Raw genomic sequence first — 20,353 nt, forward strand, 5'->3', positions numbered from 1 at the left:
TCAGAAATGCTGGAATCAAAGCATTAGTTAATATTTTCTTATGTAGAGCGAATACAAACATTTTTTCAGCTACACAATATATGGTTTGCATTGTTCAAGTCATAAAAAACACATTTTTCCTGTGCCCTTTATTCAAGGCTTTTAGTGTGCTGCTTCAATATATCTATCTTAGATATTTTCAGGAGAGTTGTGGTCAAGTTTAATAGGATTGCTAATTAACAATTCCGCCCAAACACTGGTGGAAAACATTACGTTTTTTGCCTATTCCCTCAAAACTAAGGATACACCTTTTTTTCATCAATGTTTATTAACTGAAACATTGATTAAATCCATCATGGAAAAGCAAAGTGATTTTGTTTGCCATGGGTAGCCTCAGTAAAAAATGATATAATGCAGCCACAAGATATATTTTAGGATATTTTGTCCTGACTGGAAATTGTTGCTCTCTGCCATTACTAGCACAATAGCATGCTTTGTTGCTCTTTGCACCTACACATTAGACAGCTAAATGTATCAAGTCCAGGCAAGGGAAAAGGATCATGATGGCTGTTCTGGGAAATGGAAGCAGTAACCCAATTTAGAAGCAGACACAAGAAATTTAGGGAACACAAGAAAAATAGTTAATTTTAAATCATTGCCAACCAAACATGCCAGAAGACTTGACTGCACTTTATGATACAATTTAATGGCTTGATTACAGGAAGTTAATTCATATTTCTCTGATTATTTGTTTACTTCCCAACTTAGTTTACGATTTAGTTATGTAATTGATTTTGCTCGAGCCATTCATTATTTCAGTCATACAGTCAAAACCCATAATGTGAATGAATGAGGCAATAAGTCTTCCAACTGATAAATCAGTAATTGACAGGGTCAGTAAAAAAACATGGCTTTCACTGACATGCTATTTTTACCTCTTGTGCTGCACTGTTGACCTTTGGCTAATTACGTCTCAGTGAAATCTAAAAGTTCAAAACATGTTTTTTCCAAGCTATATATAGAGGATATTGACCAAGGTTTTTAAGGACAGAAAAGTGGAAAGGAAGGGAGAACAAGGAGCAAAGGAATGAAGTCTTACTCATGGCTCACTTATTTGGTTATTGATATGTGGTAGGGCTTCCAGCATCCCCCAAGAATCATGACTTCATGTTTGGAAATCCTCCTGTCAGGCCAATAGGTGGCAGAAGTTGCCAGCAGGACCCAATGAGATGTGACGGACATTCCACCATTTCCAGGCAAAGATGAGAGAAACTTCCTAGTCAATCTCTCAAGTGCCACTTTGTCTGATAGCTTTCCACTCCAGTGAGAGGTGTGAGTAGAAAGAGTGGGGGAGGAAAGGAGGAAGGGAGGGAGGGAGAGCATGAGGGAAGGGAGGTAAATGTCACTGAGAGCACTTTGTGATGTTTAAACATTTGCCAGCCTCACAGTTCGTCACTTCTTGGCAGTTACCTTACTATGAGCAACAATAACAAAACAACAGTTCACAAGATTTCAAGTGAATTAACCTCACCAGACGTAGGAAGATCATTTCAACCAGAGAAAGTACAACCTTGTAAAAGCAAATGCATGTACTTGCGTATGCCATGTGAATGTTCTACAAAGCAGGTGGTCTTACATCGGAAAAAAGCACACACAGAATTTGTCATATGGATCAAAAAGGATGTTTATGAAAATGTAGAAGTTTTAAACATATATGTCTCTTCCTCAAAGTACTTACACTACATAATAATAAAGTTGCTGTGAACTAAACCATTGTGAGCTTTTTGTTTTTGTATTGGAGCAAATATATTTACAAACTGATAGATATGAAATAATTATAAACAGTGATTATGTTTTGATGATGCACAGCATTCTAAGACATTCTAGGAGTTGGCATTTCTGTCATTAGGAGTTTTTCACATGGTAACTTTGACATCAATTATGACAATGGCTAATCCCAGAAGTTAACATATTTAATGGCATCATATGCATCTACAGGAGCTGACAACATCAAGAAATACTGGAGCCGCTACTACCAGGGGTCACAGGGTGTAGTCTTCGTATTGGACAGTGCCTCGTCGGATGAAGACCTTGAGGCAGCACGTAACGAGCTCCACTCGGCCCTGCAGCACCCACAGCTCTGCACATTGCCTTTCCTCATCCTCGCCAACCACCAGGACAAGCCTGCTGCAAGAACGCCAAACCAGGTAACCTTTCCAATTTACAGTGCTATTATTGCATCTCATGCATCTCTTACAGCAATTACCTTCAGTTCTTTTAAAAATAAGAACGGCTGCTTCTACAAATTCATAAAACATTACATTTCTGTCTCAATTAAAAGCAGTTTTACATTTCATATATACACATGGATGACACATTTTCGTTTGTACTCTGAAATAAATTGTTACATAACAGATCTGCTATGATAGGTAAAGAGTCGGGGGGGTTGTTTTAGAGCTGAGCTCTAACTACAGTGTGTATCATAATGACTTCACTACTTTCTAGTGGTGGTGGCGTGGGGGTTGTGCATGCTCCTGTGAATCTGGGAGCAGTGTTGTTGGAGACATAACCCCAGGTTGGGTCTCTCAAGGCAAATTGGTCCCCGGTAAGGGGCCACACTACGAGCGATCAAAAGATCTCTATAAATTGGTGTTTTGGGAAAAGAGAAACCTCATCCGGAATAGGGAAACCAAGGCCTCCCCCTGCAGCCAGGCCTTGAACAGGAGCTTGCAGGCAAGTCCCTTGTGGCTAGCCTGTACCAATTGGGCCTGGTAAGGCTCAGCCCCAACAAATAATGCCATGTGGGTCATCCTTCTCAAAGGTTAGGTGTAGCAGTGTAGTGCATCGCCAAGTGGGTGTTGGACCAAGGTGGAGGCCATTGTGTGCTGACCCATGGTTAAAAAAAAGTGACTCTTAAGATGTAAAATATCATCTCTCTGTTGAAGGAACTGGAGCTAGTGCAAGACACTAAATAGACCATAAAATAAAAACTCAAGAATTAAATAAAATAGGCTCACATGGGTAGTAATAAGGAAGAAACCAATGGGGCGATTGGGTGGAATGACCTGCCAAGTGGTGCTTTGTTTGTAGACATATTTTCTAGTCATGAGCTACCAAAAAATGAACACTTATGTCTGAGCGTAGGTTACTAAGTACTATGGACTGATCTGGTGGTGCTAAACAAAGTCACTAAACTCAAATAAACAGTGAGTATAAACTGGCACAAAGTCTCCAACTCTCACTTCTGGAAGACTTATTTTCACATCTTGTTGGAGGTTGGGAACACAAGTGTGCCATGTTTCAACCCTTCATTGCTGCTGTGTCTTGTAGTAGTTGTGGCAGGAAGGTCTTAAGTGCCTGTCATTGCGGTAGCCTGATTCCCTGCTAGTGGGACCCACTGTTGAGGGATTTTGTCAAGCTGAAGAGGGACGCTTTCAGGCTTGGTTTGCACAGGAATTACAAATCAGCAGACAAGAATGTTGAGACCAGAAGTACTGTAGCCTGACAGAAGCAAAAACTTGGAAGGAGTTTGAGGAGTTCATATAGACAGACTCTTGGTTTGCCTTAACAAGATTCTACCAAACTGTCCAGTGACTCGGGGAGGAGGAGTAGGGGCTTCTCTGATGGGGAGACTTGAAAGTTTTATCTTTTTGGCAAAGGTTTCAGATAACCAGAATTCTCCCAAGGGCAAAGTGCCAGAGAAGAAAGAGAATCATTCTGAGATTCAAAAGATTGTTAATGTTGTTGGACTGTCTTGGTTGACACGCATGCTTCATTTATCAGGGTGTCACACTTCTCATCCTCCCAGTAAAATTTATGCCCCAGTGCTAGGAAGGAGACTTCAACCGATTGAACTGTAGACACAGTAGGAATAATGTGAGAATAAGGATACTGGAGGATACTGAAATAATGACGGGATGGATACAAGTGGCAGAAATGCATTTCTCTTGCAGAGTTTTGAGGAACCATTGCACCTTTAAGTTGAAAGGAGTTGGTTGCGATATCTTAATAGGATGCCTTTCTGGCACATTCAGCTGAGAGGAGAACCCAGGGAAAACCTGTGCTGGGGGAATTTGGTGTTCCCTGGGCTAGGAACAACTCCAGATTTGGATGAATTCTGGAAAAAATAATGTCACCTGCCACAATGATGACGATCGGGGTGTCTCGAAAATTAATTAATTTGTTTATTCTCATGGTTTGTTTCTGTAGTACTCTATTCAACATTCATCTGGTTCACAGGGTTAGAGAACACGCAGGGCATGTGGTTCCAAGATGCTTGTATCTTTTTTTTCTATTCGTGCCAGTAAATGGTCCGTGAAACAGCTTTTGAGTGATGGAACAAAGCTCTCCCCATTTCTTTATTCGCCTGTATGTTCTTTTCCCTTATTGAAGTTTTAGATTCTGTTATTTGCTGTTTGGCAGATCAACCTCGTCATTTAATATTCAACTGAAGATATGATTTATGACTTGTATAACTTTAACTTCAATAAGTTAGTCCATGTAATTGAACAATAAGTCTGTGTGACTTTAGATTCTCTCAAAAAAAACATCACATCAGTTTATCTTATCTTCTCTGAGTCGAAAGCAATGTATCTTTGACTGAACTGGCCAACACAGAACCTCATAATTACACATCTTTTGTTTCCCCCTTTTGTCTCGAATAGCAGTTTGCCACTCCACCAACAGACTGGATGTAATAGCTTGAACATAGTATAAATGTCATGTAGTAGTCATGGAGTAGGTCGTGTCACCACTCAGACCAGGATTAATCACTTCTTGTGGAGGCAGGAATGAAATACAGCATAACGAGGGTAGTCTGTCCCACCTCTCTCTGTCTGTCTTTCTCTTTGCTATCCATGCTCTACCACTCTACCTCCCTCACAGAAGGAGCCTCTTGGAGTAGGATGTTATGGATAGCATTCCCTGTGCAATGCTCACTCGTGTTTCAAAACCTGGAGCCTCACTTTCACACACACACACACACACACACACACACACACACACACACACACACACACACACACACACACACACACACACACACACACACACACACACACACACACACACACACACACACACACACACACACACACACACACACACACACACACACACGCACACACAAACCTAAACACACATATGCACATCTTCTGCAGAGGCCTATATAATGTTTCTGAAGGATAACAAAGATGGATGCCTGTAGAGAGGACCATCTGCATTTCCTAGCCTAGACCACCGGTGTTGCTGCTCTTCAGTGAAATCAGCAATGGAAAATCATAGAGAGAAAAGTTCTGTACTAGATTCTGTTGTGACCCAAACAAAATGCAGTTGATGAAAACCTGTCTCCACCAGAGTCAGTTTAACTTAGTTTAACTAATTGGTATGGATTGGTTGCACTTGAGCACAAGTAGCTATAGTAACAGACACCCACACATTTTATTGATATTTTAAATGACAGCTGCTTACTTTAAGCCCAGCAACACCGGTATCTTTTTTCGGCCCTCATAACGTGGCCAATTAATCCAGTCTATGAGCAGCCCACACTTGCCTACAGGTCTTTGCGTGATGTGTCCTCTGCCATATTCGACCAATCATTGCATCAGTATCTGGAAGTACTGATTTTTCTGAGCTGTTTGCAAACACTGACACGTGAGACTGGCCTATGTTCCCTAAAGGCCTTTTTTGTACCGTGTTGGGAGGGTCATTTCAGATCATAACGAATGACTTACATAAAGTGAGTTGATCAGGGTGGCAGAGGAATCTGATTTTAGCACTGAGGCAGTTGTTTCCATAGTCTGTCTGCTTCCATCAGCTAAACATAATGGGGCATATGGACATTTATGCTTGGTCCATGCTGCTATTTCTTTGTCTTCAGCATATTTTTGCAGTAAATAGACATTAAAATAAATCCATACATGCCGATATTCATACATGCCGTCATTTCTTATTGTCAATTGTAATAAAGCTATCAATAACAATGTCCTCTACAAAAAAGGTAACATCCAAATTCATACATCCTATTTAGTCTATTTATGACATGCTGGTGATCTGAAATCTTAACATAAGGCTTTAAAATCAGCTGGTTGCACTGAACTCAGTTGTGGCTGCAGAAGAGATACTCTTATTTAGTATGGTTTTCTAAGTGTATAAATTCGTTGTAATATGTTTGTGTGGTTGAAATTCCATGGTCATGTTGCGTTTTACCATGCCTGTGTGCATATTATCATCTGACTCATGGCTGTGTCACGGAAGGAGCTTAGTGTTCAGTGAGTGAGTAATCTCTACTAAGCTGAAACTAAACAAAATTTTAGACCAACTATGAAAGAAATAATTGACTGTACCTCTTCTTTCAAACCTTGTTTCTTTACCTCTATACTATATGTCAAGCTCACCAACACAGTAATAACAATTGCTTGTTCTCATTAATACCTCTCATTAAAATAAAACAGAAAAAGGGGTTGAAAATTGTAAGCCCGCTCCACCACTGGAGAGTGCAAGAGGGCAAACTCTCTATATGTTAACCAAACATTTGCTCAACATCTGCAGGGGTCTCTTCCTGGAGTTTATTTTCAGTTCTCCCCAGGTTCCCATGCTATCGTTTTGAGTTAATTTTAGAGGAACTCTCACCTCTGTTATGGGACTTTGCTTCTTGAAAAGGTATATTAAGAATGACATCAGTTATACATTCTGTGATAAAACATTATTTTTACAGCTTGCTGATACAAATGAAAAACAGGGATAGACCCTTGAAGATCAAACAACTAACTTATTAAAAAGGTACTTATTCATGCAAAGTGCTTATAGGCACATGGATGGCCCTGTTTAGTCCAAAGTGGCTTTGTGTGTTTCCATTGAGTGCTGTGATGATGGTATAGCGAAATAATTCTGTGTCAGGAGCCCATATAGCACCCTGTGAATATTTCAGTCAGTTACATTTATTTTTCCAAGGCAGGGAGAACATTAACATTTCTGAGCTTTTTGTTACACACAACTTGCCTACAGAATCTCCCAAATGGCAATACTAGCTTTATTGTATGAACTTATGATGCTGTTTTCAAAATATGACTCTGTTGCAACAAAAATGGCCTCTATCATCACAGACTACCTTAATACTAAAATTAATGAAATTGTGAATTAAGATTTACTTGTAATTGTGATTATTAACACAATTGAAATATATCACTGGATGTGCCAACTGGTACATTGTTCCTTAGGGCCCCTAACTTGTGTATGGTTCGTCTTCAGGAAGTTTGGGAATATTTATGTGTTCACATTACTTATTGATAACGGTTGTCAAAATGCTCCACTGTAGAGCCGAGTTGCTTAATATTAAATGAAAGTTACACTAAAAGTACCAGGGTACATGTCAGAAACAGGTGGCAAACCACTCTTAGCACTGGCCTTTGTGGTCCAGTGTAAGTGCAGTGTGTCTCCTCAGCTGAGGATAAAAGCACAATTAAAGATATGCCACTTCCTATTTCCAAGATTCTCAGCATCCTCTGGGTTGTTGGAAGCATCAAAGAAAGACCTCGGAGTGAACCCTAGAAAGTGTCGGACAGTGTGTTCAGTGTGTACAGCTTCACTTTTGAAAACATGTATCATCATATACACTAACACTCGTTTATTTAGGTTAACTGGAGTATGTGTATGTATGTGTGCACTGTGCATTACCTGTCTGAGGCAGTTGTTGCATTGCTGCTTTAACTGATTTTTTTTTAAGGGTTAGGTTATATTTGAATATATGTCCCTACATTTAAAAACATACAATGAGACATAACTGATGTTTTACTATTACCAGAAACCCATTTTAAGTCCAAGAAAATTAGCTTAACAGAGTTAATGTCAACTATTGCTAGGACATTTTCCGCTTGTCCTAGGTCCCACATCCATGCCAGATAAAGTGGCTATGTCAGTCATACACACACCGCAAATAATCTGACATGAATGTGCATGTATAAGATGCCATATATACCTAGTATGTTATTTTTCTTTTCATTATTTATTAGAATTTCCATTAGCTTTTTCCTAAGTAAACAAGTCCCTCTAAGGGTCAGTGCACATTGCTTTGAGATGTTTTGGGCCAGTGGAGCTACTTCACTGAAACTTGTGCTTCATAGAAGCTTCACTGTACGTACACTCATTAGGTCATCACCAGGTTAGCACAGTAACGGTGTACAAATACTGTACATTTGAGGGACGGTGATTGTTTCTTAACATAAGTTTGAACTGGAATAAATGGTACATTTAAGTGATAAATAATAATTAATAATAATTACAATTTTTACATTGCAAAATGGAAACAATCCTCTCTCTATATTCTTTACCTTTGTATTCTGCAGATATGGCCAAGTCATCGTACAGTAAGTTGTTTAAATAACTAACTACATTAAAGAAATGCAGGTGACTACTTACTCTTTTCTGAGTTAAGGTTGCAATAATGTTTAAGATAACTGTAATCCATAAAACTTTCCAACACTTTGAAAATAACCTTTTCAACTGGAGCCATAAACTTTGATCTACCATAACAATTTGCAACAGAAACTTGGTCTGGTCATGTCCTTAGTAATCCCTTTGAAATGTTTAAACGATTTAAGCATGTCTAAATGTTTATTAGACAGGTCACTCTAAATTAAAACAAGAAGTCATGCGTAAGGTTTTGTATATACCATATGTGATGCATGGATATATTGCTGCAGGTCTTGCCACAGTGTTCTCCTTCAATCCCCTGACTCGAGTACAGTATCTTCCACATGGGAGTATGCTTTCCTGGAGATCTTAAAACAATTACAACTGTCTTCAACCCTGTTGTTTTGTTGAAGCATATGTACACAAGATTGGATTTATTCAGGTGTCCTGAAATTAAACTTGGCGTTCCTGTAAATGTGATCACAAGTCAACATATGTTTAATATTTTTAGGGGATTATATATTGTATCAATCTAGTAGCAACTCAGAAGAATCTCAACAAACAAAGACTGAATTGCCCGAAGCAAAAATAAAATTGCAACCACAAGGAGTAATTTACTTTTTAAATGCAAACACAAATAATACGTACACACTGAATCAGTATTGTTTGGATGTTAATTGTATCTGACATAATGCAGGATCGTAAACTGCAGTGGAATTTCAAATAAAGTGAAAATTAAGTCAAATGACAGTGATGTAAAACCCATTAATACATAGCTCTCTGAGGTTTACAACTGTAGTTTATAATGATATATATAATGCATGATAATGTAATTTATGAATCTACTCAACAAAGTGGCTATTGGAGTCCATAATAGAAATTATATATTTTTCTAAACAGAATTATTCTGAGGCACACTATAGTAATTTTAACTTTGACTTTAATAATTTGTTTTGATATTTCTGTCATCTCGGAAACTTCACTTGCGAGGAATTGGCTTTGAAGCTTTGTGTTAACCACCCCACATGTAATTTAAAAGGATGCTGTTTGAAAATATGAAAGCACAATTTCCGTTGGACAATTATTATATGGTGTATAATATTACAAGTCTGCAGAGAAAGCCAGTGTCGCCAGTCTGTTACTGAAGGTCTGTATGTGATCTAGATTGCAAAATCAGATTAGGCCCACAGATGAATAACATTATCTATTGTTTTATTGGAATACGTATTGGATTTTGCAAACTTCCCTCTGCACATCCCTGATTGTCTCCATTTGAACTCTGCAAACCTCAAAAGACAGCAGCTGCGCTGCAGTTCTTGCTTCTTGTGAAAGTTGACAAGCACCACCCATGAAACAAGCCCAAATTTAGTTGGTCCGAATTCTATTGGCAGCTCTTCTGGCGATGACACTGTACACAAATGACGTCTCCATGTTGGCCTTCTTCTCACAGCAACCACTCTGTTGACACTTCAAGGTGGCTCATTTCCTTAACACACACACGTACATGCATTGCTAGTGCTGTTTTCTGGGGCACTCTTTGTTTACGGTGTCATGTTAGTGACTTAGAGTGTTTCTGGCACTGCTAGAGCGAGGGGTGAGAGAAGGTGGTGGTGGGGTAATACAACTCAGCAGGTCTGTTAAGGCCTCACTGGGGCCTTCTGTGCTGGTGCAAGTGTTTTTCAGGAGCAGGGTGGGTCTGGAGGAGGTAGAAGGAAATGTGGGACAAAATTCCTTGTTGACATCAATCTCCTGCCGTTGGGGGGCCCAAGGAAGCTGGGGTGGAGTGGAGGAGAGGTCACCCTGTTGATATAACACCTCAACAAAGCAGGTCTGTTTGGATGGATGGGACTAATGGACTGCGTCCACGAGGGGCTCTTGTTTGAGAAAATGCTGTAGTAGGGGTCTTTTTGGTTCTATCGGAGTTTGTGTTATCTGAAGAAGAGATGGAAGACAGAGTGAAACTGATGAGACGCTGCATGAAGAGGGCAAGAAGAGAGGGGGAGAAAGAAAAGGGAGAGAATAGGGTAGAATTTTTGTAAAAACGGGGATGGTCATTTAAAGAAAAATGGGCGGCTGTAATATCTAACCTTGAGAACCATGATGACGTCTCTCCTCCAAGATTGAAGACAGAAGCATTGAAACACTAGTCAATCTAGTCCCAAACAGTTTCGTTTTGCTTTATTCCATTGTGAGGAAAACAGTGCCTGGTATGAATTGAAGCACATCTGTTTCCAGTGTACCAAAGCTAAATCTGATGTTGCTTATGCATTGTGACAAAGTTACACCACAAAGAACAAGCTGCCACTAATTTGCGTCATAGACTTGCGGGGTGTTCTCTGTGCTGCACCAGCAAAAATAACAAAGTGAATAACAGAAGGTTGATGTTAATTGTTAAATAATGTTTTTAAACCCTGTTAAATCAAGATGACTGTACCAAGAGGCAGAATGGAGATAGTGACAGATTTTCACCTCCTCACCAACCAGCATGCAAACGATCGTTAATCATCAATTTGCCATGTTTTGACAGAGACAGACAGGCAGACACACAAATACACTCAGACACAGGCGGGCACATTGACGCAGACATTGTTTCATATGTGTCATGTTTTCTGCCTTCAGCTGATCCTAAAAAGAATAATTTTCCCCACTAAATAAATATTTCCTGACAGTTGACTTCTGTTGACACATTTATAAGCCAAGCAGAGAACATCTCCTTATTTGTTGTCAAGACATGAATAAACAAGCCTTTTTTTCTACAGTAGGTCAAGAAAAAAGCCTCTCAGAGGTTGAGATCTACCATGACATTTTCTCACCATGAGCGTTAATCTGTAAATTACCATTGTGCGTTGAATTTTATTTAAATTAAAGTACCTGCATTTGGTACCGGGCTTTCCTTCTCTCAGTTCCACTTGATATAATTGTTTTAGTACATTTGGTGAATGTCTCAATGAGTTTTAGATTATGCTAAGGGAGCAAATAGTGTAAATCTGCTGTCACCAGTCGTTTACAGTGACTTAAACAAGTCTGCATCCATATTCTACGTTGTTACACTTACATACTGTGTATGTATGAATGTGTTAGAGGGACACACTTACAAACACTGAGGAGGGGGTGATAGACAGTGAAAAATAAAGCATTACACATAATAATGTAATGTCATATCTGTCATTGGCGTATCCATCTGATGAGTGGTGAAGTGAGACTTTGCATCTGCACTGCATAGATGAAGTCATTGATGGCTAATCGTCCAACCTCACATCGATGCCCTTTTTTGGTAAGAGGTTATTAGAGGTTATTAGTCCCATAGGTGAGTGCCATTGGATGAAGTTGAGAGAACAAACCTCATCCATTTATCATTTTTTCTACAGTCTATGGTTTTGTCTGTTACAAGAAAAGTGGACACTAAAACGACAGTTCCAGAATACAGTACAGTTCATTAATAAAACATTAAAGACAGGAAATTTCAAAGCACCAGCCTCGCTCACCTCATGCCCACTCCCTGTTCTTGTTTCTTCATCTCCCCGGCATTGCTTACTCTGAATCTGACACACATTCATTGTCTAAATACTGACTATAAATTGTAACAGTTGCTTGACTCTGAGGACTTTCTATCTAAAATGTATCGTTCAAGTGACAAATGGTACAAATCTGTACCTTTTCAGAATCAGAAATACTTTTATAATCCCAGGGGGAAATTGTTTATACATAGCTTTATGCAAGAGATGCATCCGCATGTTTAAACCTTGTGTCATTCTTTAATTTCTTTCCATGTCCTTCAATCCTTTTTACTCACTTTTAATCTCCCAATAAAGGTTTGCAAGCATTTACCTCTAAAGGGATTGAACGTACTCTAGCATGTCAAAACTTATAACTGATTGGCGGCTTGTTTTTAGGAGGGAACAACCTCACCAACCCCAAAGCTGAGTTGGCTTCTTTGCAGCCAGTTTCTGTTTTTCTGTGGTCCACAGGAATGTGGCTCCCACAAGGTGAAAAACCCACAATGTGTTTTTTCCATGCAAGAGGTCTCATTTGACCAATGCATGTATGCCCCTTCTGGATACACACAATAGCAATCTGAGAGCACTTGCACAGCAAGAGAGAAGAGAGAGATCACTGTATCACAGGTGTGATTGCATGTTTTGCCAAGTCTTATAATTAGTACATTCACTGTGGGATGGGTTGTATGACTTATTTTGTCTTAGTATCTATGCTTGTCTCATTTTACATCTTTTATAAATTCAAAATGTAGTAAAGGACATTTGTCCATCTATCCCATTCTTGTAAACGTAATATCTCAGGAACCACTGAATGGATCTGCTTAAAATTTCGCACAAATGTCCTCTTGGACTCAAGGATAAACAGATTATATTTGGAAGTTACGCAAGGAAGCAAACAGTGTTTATCTTCATTAAATCGCACAAAAACAATACCAGTCTTCTACAGTAGAACTGCACCGACCGCTACACAATTCAGACTGCTTTGTTATAACGCGACTCAGACAGACATGCCTCAATTCCTGGGTGAACTGAAGTGGAATTGATAAATTAGAGGGTAATTGGTTGTAATTGCTCTGAACAGCGCGGCAAATTTCAGCCTGCAAGCATGTCTTCTAAGCCTAACATTGTTGAAACAGCTAATATTGGTAGCAGAGCAAAAAGTTAGCAAATGCTCTGCGCACCAAACCCCAGGGTGAGGAGAGATAAAAAAGCGAAATTAATTATATAAACTATGGCAAAAGTAAAGACTCTCACACTTTACTGAAATGCAAACATTGTGCTGCAACACGTTTCTTTTGGTTTGATAAAAGGCGTTATTCTTTTCTAAGGATTGTGTTATAAAAAACACCAATCTACCCAACAAATTAATATCTAGTTTAATTCCATTGTTGGACCTTTTCCCTAATGTCATTGGTTATTTTGTGAACACTTGTATTTGCAGTCACATTTCTGAGATTCAAACCAAATTAATGGAGATGCTCTGATCAGTGACTGGTGGACCTGTTAGTGACAGCTATAGGTGAGGCCACCGCCAGAGATTTAGAGGGTGGTTGAGTCATGGTGGAGGGAAGTAGTTAGCCAGCCTTTCTGTCTCTATTATCAGGCTTCCTGAAATAAAGTGGGAGGAGTGGGGGCATGGGGGCTGGGCCTTGCTCTCTGTTTGATCATTGATCTCCATGACCCCATTTGAAGGGTCTTAATCTCTCAGTTGACCTCCTCAAGGATATTTTTTGAGGAAGGTTGACAGAGGTGGATATTGACTGGGAACTATCTAGAGAGTGAGGAGGCTGTGGGGAAAGTGATGGGGGGGGGGGGGGTTCCACTTGAATGGTGATACAGGGGCGTAATGAGTCTAGAAGGCGTGTGGATACATGTGTGCACATGCACGTCTATGCGAAATTTGTACAAGCTTTTTTTATTTTTCTGACTGCTTAACCCCAGATACCGGCATCAGTAAATTTCACCATCAAAGTTTATATAGGCCTAGCTCACCCACACTCAAAGTTTTGTTGTCTCGCACAAGCATGCCTTTTCTGAGTATTTGTTTTACAATTCCTGGTATAGACTGATCTGCATCACATTGTTTAGACAAATATATTTCCACTCCTTTTTCCCCTTTCTCTTTCCTTCCTTTTAAAGGGCTTTAAAGGAGCTGTAGAAGTAGTAGTCATAGACTTGATAAAACATAAAGGCACAGAATTCTGTACTGATTTGGCCGTCGATATTAAGCGGTTGAGTATCTATACTAACACTCTATCCTAACACTCTGACTGAACATGAAGCCTTCCTCTCAGGATGTTCTTCCTTTATGCAAATGTCTTACTCTATCCCCAAAGAAGATTTAAGGCTAACTTTCCTTCAGCCTTTGTGCCTCAAGTCTCCAAGGCACTACTCTCCATGACAATAAGAGGATAATGCTGTCTCAGTCTTCAAGGCTCAAACTGAATGTTGTGACAAGACTGTCAGACTGCACCCTTTCACATACATCTGCACCACAATTGAGCCGTTTCATACACTAAACCAATGGCATTGTCTATTTCCTCATGATGGTGATAATGGACAATAGTGTGTATGGAATATTACCATAATATGTTTTTGGCCTTAATAGTTGTGTATTTACTTGTGCGCAAGAGATATCCATGATATGTATTCTTTTATAACGTTTAACAATCATGCTCCATTTACCAATTCTTTTAATGTTATACCAAGGTATTTTGTACTGTATTTAATTTATGTAAGGCATGTAGCATGGGGCCTTTAACTTTGTTTGAGACAATTATTATGCAAGTAACTACGTATCATGGACCTGATAATATTGGGCCTGATTGTTGTAATGAAAACATCTGAAAACAGTCAGATACAGCGTTGTTGTAGCTGAGCAAAGGACAATCAGGTACTGGGGATCTAGTTTATCTTGAACGCACTCTTTGCTCTACCAGACATTGGATGATGTCATTGTTTGTGACTTATTTCCCAACAATCTTCTTAGTTCAAGATCACTTCAGCAGATTAAATTCAGGTGGTCCATTTGGTTTGATAACAGGGAATAGCACACCAAGTTGTTTTGAAACCATTTTTTTGCCTAATGACTTTGACTGAAAATTTGCCGCCTCCTTTCTTTGATTTCTGTTTTGCTGACATAAATCACCGTTTGTGCAATCCAGTTTATTGAGGTCACTCTGTTTTCCTGTCCTTGTAACTGCTCCTTCCCAGAGCAGTTAACAACTTTTAAGGCTTTCATGTGGATCACAAACATCTACATTTTGGGAGGAGAAGACATTACTGGAAGAGCGGAGAGAAGAAGAGATAGGAATGTTTTCATTTGAGTGTCTTTCAGGCCAGATAATTAAGTCGCTCTTTTAACTTTTTTCTTCTTCAAGACCTCCAAAAGTGTTGTCAGACGAGGTGTGTCGCTCTAACACGCCCATTCATGAGCAGCTGTGCGGATGTGCTCATATATGCATGCATGCGCGCACCCGTGGAAATCAAACAGTTTTTACATCAACAAACCTTTCCACCATAATCTCCCTTCCTCGTTGTGTCATACTCCCACACACGCCATGGTGTTATGTGGTCAATTCACTGCTCACCCTCAGGAATGCAGCTGCACTCCGACTACACCACACGTAGATACACACATACACAGACACTGTGGTCTCCCTCTCCTTTACTGTCCTCAGCTGGAAAGGTTTAAAAAACTAACTTACACAAGATCTCTGGGAAGGAAGCCATAAAGAATGGATTTGATGTGAAGAGGAAAACCACAGCGCTGGGTGAATTGTGATAATGACAGACGGAACACTTCCTGGCTTCTTGTTTTGAGGGGAGATACTGATCTCAAGCAGTGTTACCTAAGATACTCAGTGTAGCCAGGCCCAGAGATTACACCGACGAGGCTGAGGAAAAGCGAGAGGACCAAGGGAACACAAAGCTGCAAATGAGAACAGTATTGTGGCAAAACGTCAGTGCCCCAGACCTGCCCTTCTGCGTATCGCTTTGGCCATCGTCTGGGGCTCTTTTATCAGCACACCAATCGTATCCAAGCCACAGGTTTTTGCCAGTGTTTTTATATGTAGCTCTTCTTGGTAGGTGTGCAAGAACATAGTCTTATCAGTGATGAGGAATAGATGGACAGCTCCAACTTTCTTTCATATATTCTATGCCTATTAGCTCATTTTAAGAGAAATAGTAAGGTATTTTTGCTTCTAGATCTGGGAGGCAAATATGGGCGGTTTTGACCTGATTTTGTATCTCTAGCCATTAACTCATGTAACTCCAGACACTATCCGGGATTCAGGACCATGTCCAACGTTTATCTTTCACCCATGTAGCACATGACAGGAGATTGTCCATATAGCTATGTCACAAAGCCGGTTCGTAATTGGATCATAAACAACTGAGTCTCTTGCTGTTCCTAGAAATTGTCAGACAATTTTGGGTTCCTGAAACTTGTCTTCTCTCTGTTTATGTTTGTCTTCTGCTGGTCTCATGCCATCTGGGTAATACAACATCATCAACACACCCATTTTTTTCGCTGTGAAATTTCCGGACGAAGAGCTGCTCTTTTTTCACATGAACTCAATCGGAAATTACATGGACTTTGTACTAGGCAGGGTAAGGTTTTGGATGTCCAATTCAAATGATTTGGATATTTGGGTTCTCACACACAGATCAGCCGGGGAGAGCCTAGTTAATTTCAGGTTTCAGGGGTTTCTGTTATATGTCCTCAAGTATCAAAATATTTTGGGCGTACCCTCTGTTTCCAGTCCATCATTATCAGCCTTCACGTTTATGATTGTCGTCGAAAGGTATATGAAAGTGGTGTAGAAGTGTAACCACAAAATGACTTTGAGTGATTCAGGATTGGGGATCCTTCTCGTAGAGTGCAGCACTATTAAGGATGCTGTTTGCTTAGTTGTTTACCTTGATTTCTCGTCAGTTGTTCTTTTAGATATAGCAGTTTTTGAATGTCACTCTGATGTTGTATTAATGCAGTTTTGTTAAGTCACTAGTGTTGTCTGCATCTGGTACAGGACCTCATCGGGTATCAAACAGCTGAATAACATTAAGCAATCTATTAGAGTTGTCGTTGCATTATGCAGATAGTAAGGCTAAATGTTTTTGCATCCTCCTGTAAACTGTTGCTGGTGTATTTTTTTTTACATACATACTGTACACACATACATAAGACATGCTCACATTGCTATAATGATGCTCTGCACTCTGTCCAAAGCCTCCCATATTTTAGTGTCTGCATTCCTTCATGGCACAACCACCTCCAGATGTTATCCTCCATACTGTACCAATGTACACAGTTTTTTCAGAAAAGGCAAGGGACTCTTGGTTGGATTTCCCGCAATAAAGGCACTTTATTTGCTGATGCTTTTCATCTCTTCAAAAGACTTTGGCATGGGAGCCCCTCAACAGAGCATTCTGGATAAAACATTAAGAGGACCGGGCCTCACAAACACTCTCTCCCCGTCCTAAAAAGACGAATGACAGCTTGGGATATACTTGTAGCTGTATAAAAACCAAGAGAAGAACTTAACAGGTTCATCACATGTCCGACACATCTTCAAAGTTGTCTGTTATCATACTTTGCAAAAGGAATGTACTTTGAAATGCATTAGTCATTATATAGTGACAGTGATGATTGCAATGTTTTCTGATCACATTAGACCACACATGCCCTTTGTATCTTAGTTTTGAATCCCACTAACTACAGTAAAACTAATATCAGGAACGGCACATTTTTTCTACTGCTGCATGATGGACTTAAAATTACCCAATAACCAAGAATTGTTTTGTGTCTTTGTTAAGATCCTGTGTACATGCATATGTGTCTTTTATTCAATAGTTACATCTTTGTTTTCCTGTCCATCCTGCAACCAACTTACCCCCTGTGATGGCAGACATGACTGATCTGGTAGCTTGTCAGGTACCATCAGTACAAAGCTGGTGCCATGTGACACCGCCGGCGGCTTGCCAAAAGCTAATTGTGCTAATTGGTGAGCGCCAATCCTGTAACAAGGCTTTGAGGGGCGACCCACCGACACAGATGAAAGCGCTCAGATTTGTCTTCTGTCAAGGACTTGCGGGTAATCGGCGCGTCCATTGACCTGGAGGCCAGGAGGGCAGGACCACAGCGCAGTGTCCAGTCTGTGTGTGGAAAAGGGAAAAGGACAGGGGGACATACATTGAGGGATCCACCCACTGGATCTTCCCAGACACCAGTCTCTCGAGATTCAAGATGACATTATTTCAGCTTGTGTCTGAAACTAATAATTTATCAGAATATCCCTACATATTATGTCACTTCTCCATTTGTTATTGTTATTTTTGATAACATTTACCCAGGAATTTATGTGCACAAACATCTGTAAAACCTGGCCTGGCCCTAGGCCACTTCCCTCAAATCAAAACATGTCATTCCCGGAGTTGTGTGTATCTGAAGCCAGTCCTAGGCTTTGGTCTGTGGAAAAGAGTGGAGTATATATAATCCAGTCTCAGGACTGATAGATGAGCCCAGAAACCAGACAGAAACTCTCTCAAGGGCTTTACCAGTCACCAGGTCATTTTACTTTTGCAGCTTTAGTTGTCTGATAGTCTTAGCTTGGGGTGGAGGGTGGGGGGTGTTTGGTGTTGGCTGTCTACGATGGAGAATCGGTTTAAAAAAAAACGATGAACATATGCCTCTGTTTGTTAGTTGTCTCAAGCTCATTCTAATGGGTGTAACATCCTATTTGCGCAAATCCTTTAGTCAATTTTCATACTGTCTGGCAACCTTTTAAATGTTTTTACATAGAATTTAAAGAGCCTTGTGCATGATTTTCTGTCTTTAAGCATAAAATAAGTCTGACCAAAGACATTCACTTTGCCGTAAAGAAATGTAGACATTATAGGGAAATGGTCTCTGACAAATTGACACTCAGAGTGACAGTCCATGTAGGCCATGTAGATATTTAAAAGATAACACAACATTCATACATTCATTCATCTTCACCCGCCTGTCCCAGTCGGGTCGCGGGGGCTGGAGCCGATAACAAAACAGTATTTTCTAAATTCAAGCCTGTCAAATAAAGTAGTCAGATGAGAACTGTAATTCGTATTTTTGGAACATTTTTGGACCTTCAGCTTTATTATTGATGAAAACTGCAAACAAACGGACTCTAAGTCATGTTAAGACCAACGATTTACTGACCTATTCCCAGTCGGTGAACAATATAATAGTCTACTCTTGAACATATATTGAGTTTTTATCGTCTATTAATATAAACAAGTCCTGCAATGTAGGTGGTATAACAGTCTGAGTTACTGTACTATTCTGGTCCTTAGCCAGAGGGTTTTAGTGTGGCTCACTGTTCTTTACTGTATTTGATTGAAAACATGTTACATTTTATAACAGATTAAATAAACCTCAACCGTCAGTCATCTGGAGCTTTTGGCTTTGGTTTCAGAAGATTTAATTAAATGTTAAATCTATGTGATTGAAATGTATTTTACTAGTTTCCTTTGTACTGTAATCAAGTGTGAAATGCAATATTACTTAATTGCAGCAGAGTTTTTCTGCATACCTGGCTTGAGTAATGTCTGGAACTTGATATATCTCTGTACCCTATATCCATTTATCCTCATAATACAGTCATTACTGTGCAGCCCTGCACGAAGATGAAGAATTTTCACCCAACTCAAATGGCAATGATTATATACTAAAATGTAACAAAGCAGAAGACTCAACAATCAGTCAAGAGCGTTGGGTTTTGGTTGCCATGCGCTGAATTGAAAGACAGATCAAACACACCTCCCTCTTTGACTTTGTTACACCTGTGACAGCTCATGTTGGAGGGTTAAACTGTGTGCCAGAAATCAAATGAATGCACAAAATACTTGGCAAGTTACTCTTCCCCAGTGCAATGTAGCTACATGAACATGTAAACTGTCTGAGTTTTACAGACACTGCTGCAGGGCAGAGGGAATTACACTGTCACACAGAGGATATGGAGCTGCTGTGATATCCTCTTGGCACATAGTTGAAGACCATCCAGGTGGAAATTGGTATGCTCTGCCAAGAGGGAGGTGGGGAGTGAGGTAGTTGCGTAGGAGGTGCTCATCTGCATCGGCAAGCATGGTCTGTCATGTAAACATTATATGACTTTACCTGTTGTAGTGATCAAAGGGAGAAGAGGTAGTTTGCGATGTTGAGTGGAAGCAAGCAGATATTAAGGCTTGCGTGAATGTGTGCACACTTGTACTTTTTTGGTATTCATTAAGTTGTGTTCACATCCGTCAGTACTGTAATCGTGCCAAACAGCAGGGACACATGTCAGTGAGATTTGATTTGTTTCTGTGTGCTTGTCAGGAAAAGAAGGAGCTGTTTATGAAAGAAGATTAACTCTGATTATACAAATTAATGTATTTTGAAGACATTTAAAAAGGCCCATAGACTATTAGTAATAGTATAGTAATAT

At 39.8% G+C, this 20,353-nt stretch overlaps 1 protein-coding gene across 1 annotated transcript in view; it reads left to right on the forward strand.

Annotated features, from left to right (window-relative positions):
* The window catches only part of LOC310946286 (ADP-ribosylation factor-like protein 15), a 96,700-nt gene that overhangs the window by 48,635 nt on the left and 27,712 nt on the right, over nt 1-20,353 (forward strand). The window contains exon 4 of the mRNA XM_083912725.1: nt 1,978-2,186. Coding sequence (XP_083768851.1) covers nt 1,978-2,186 — 209 coding nt within the window. The remainder of the gene's footprint in view (nt 1-1,977; nt 2,187-20,353) is intronic.

This window comes from Echiichthys vipera (genome assembly GCF_963691815.1).
Source record: "Echiichthys vipera genome assembly, chromosome: 4".
Classification (NCBI taxonomy): Eukaryota; Metazoa; Chordata; class Actinopteri; order Perciformes; family Trachinidae; genus Echiichthys; species Echiichthys vipera.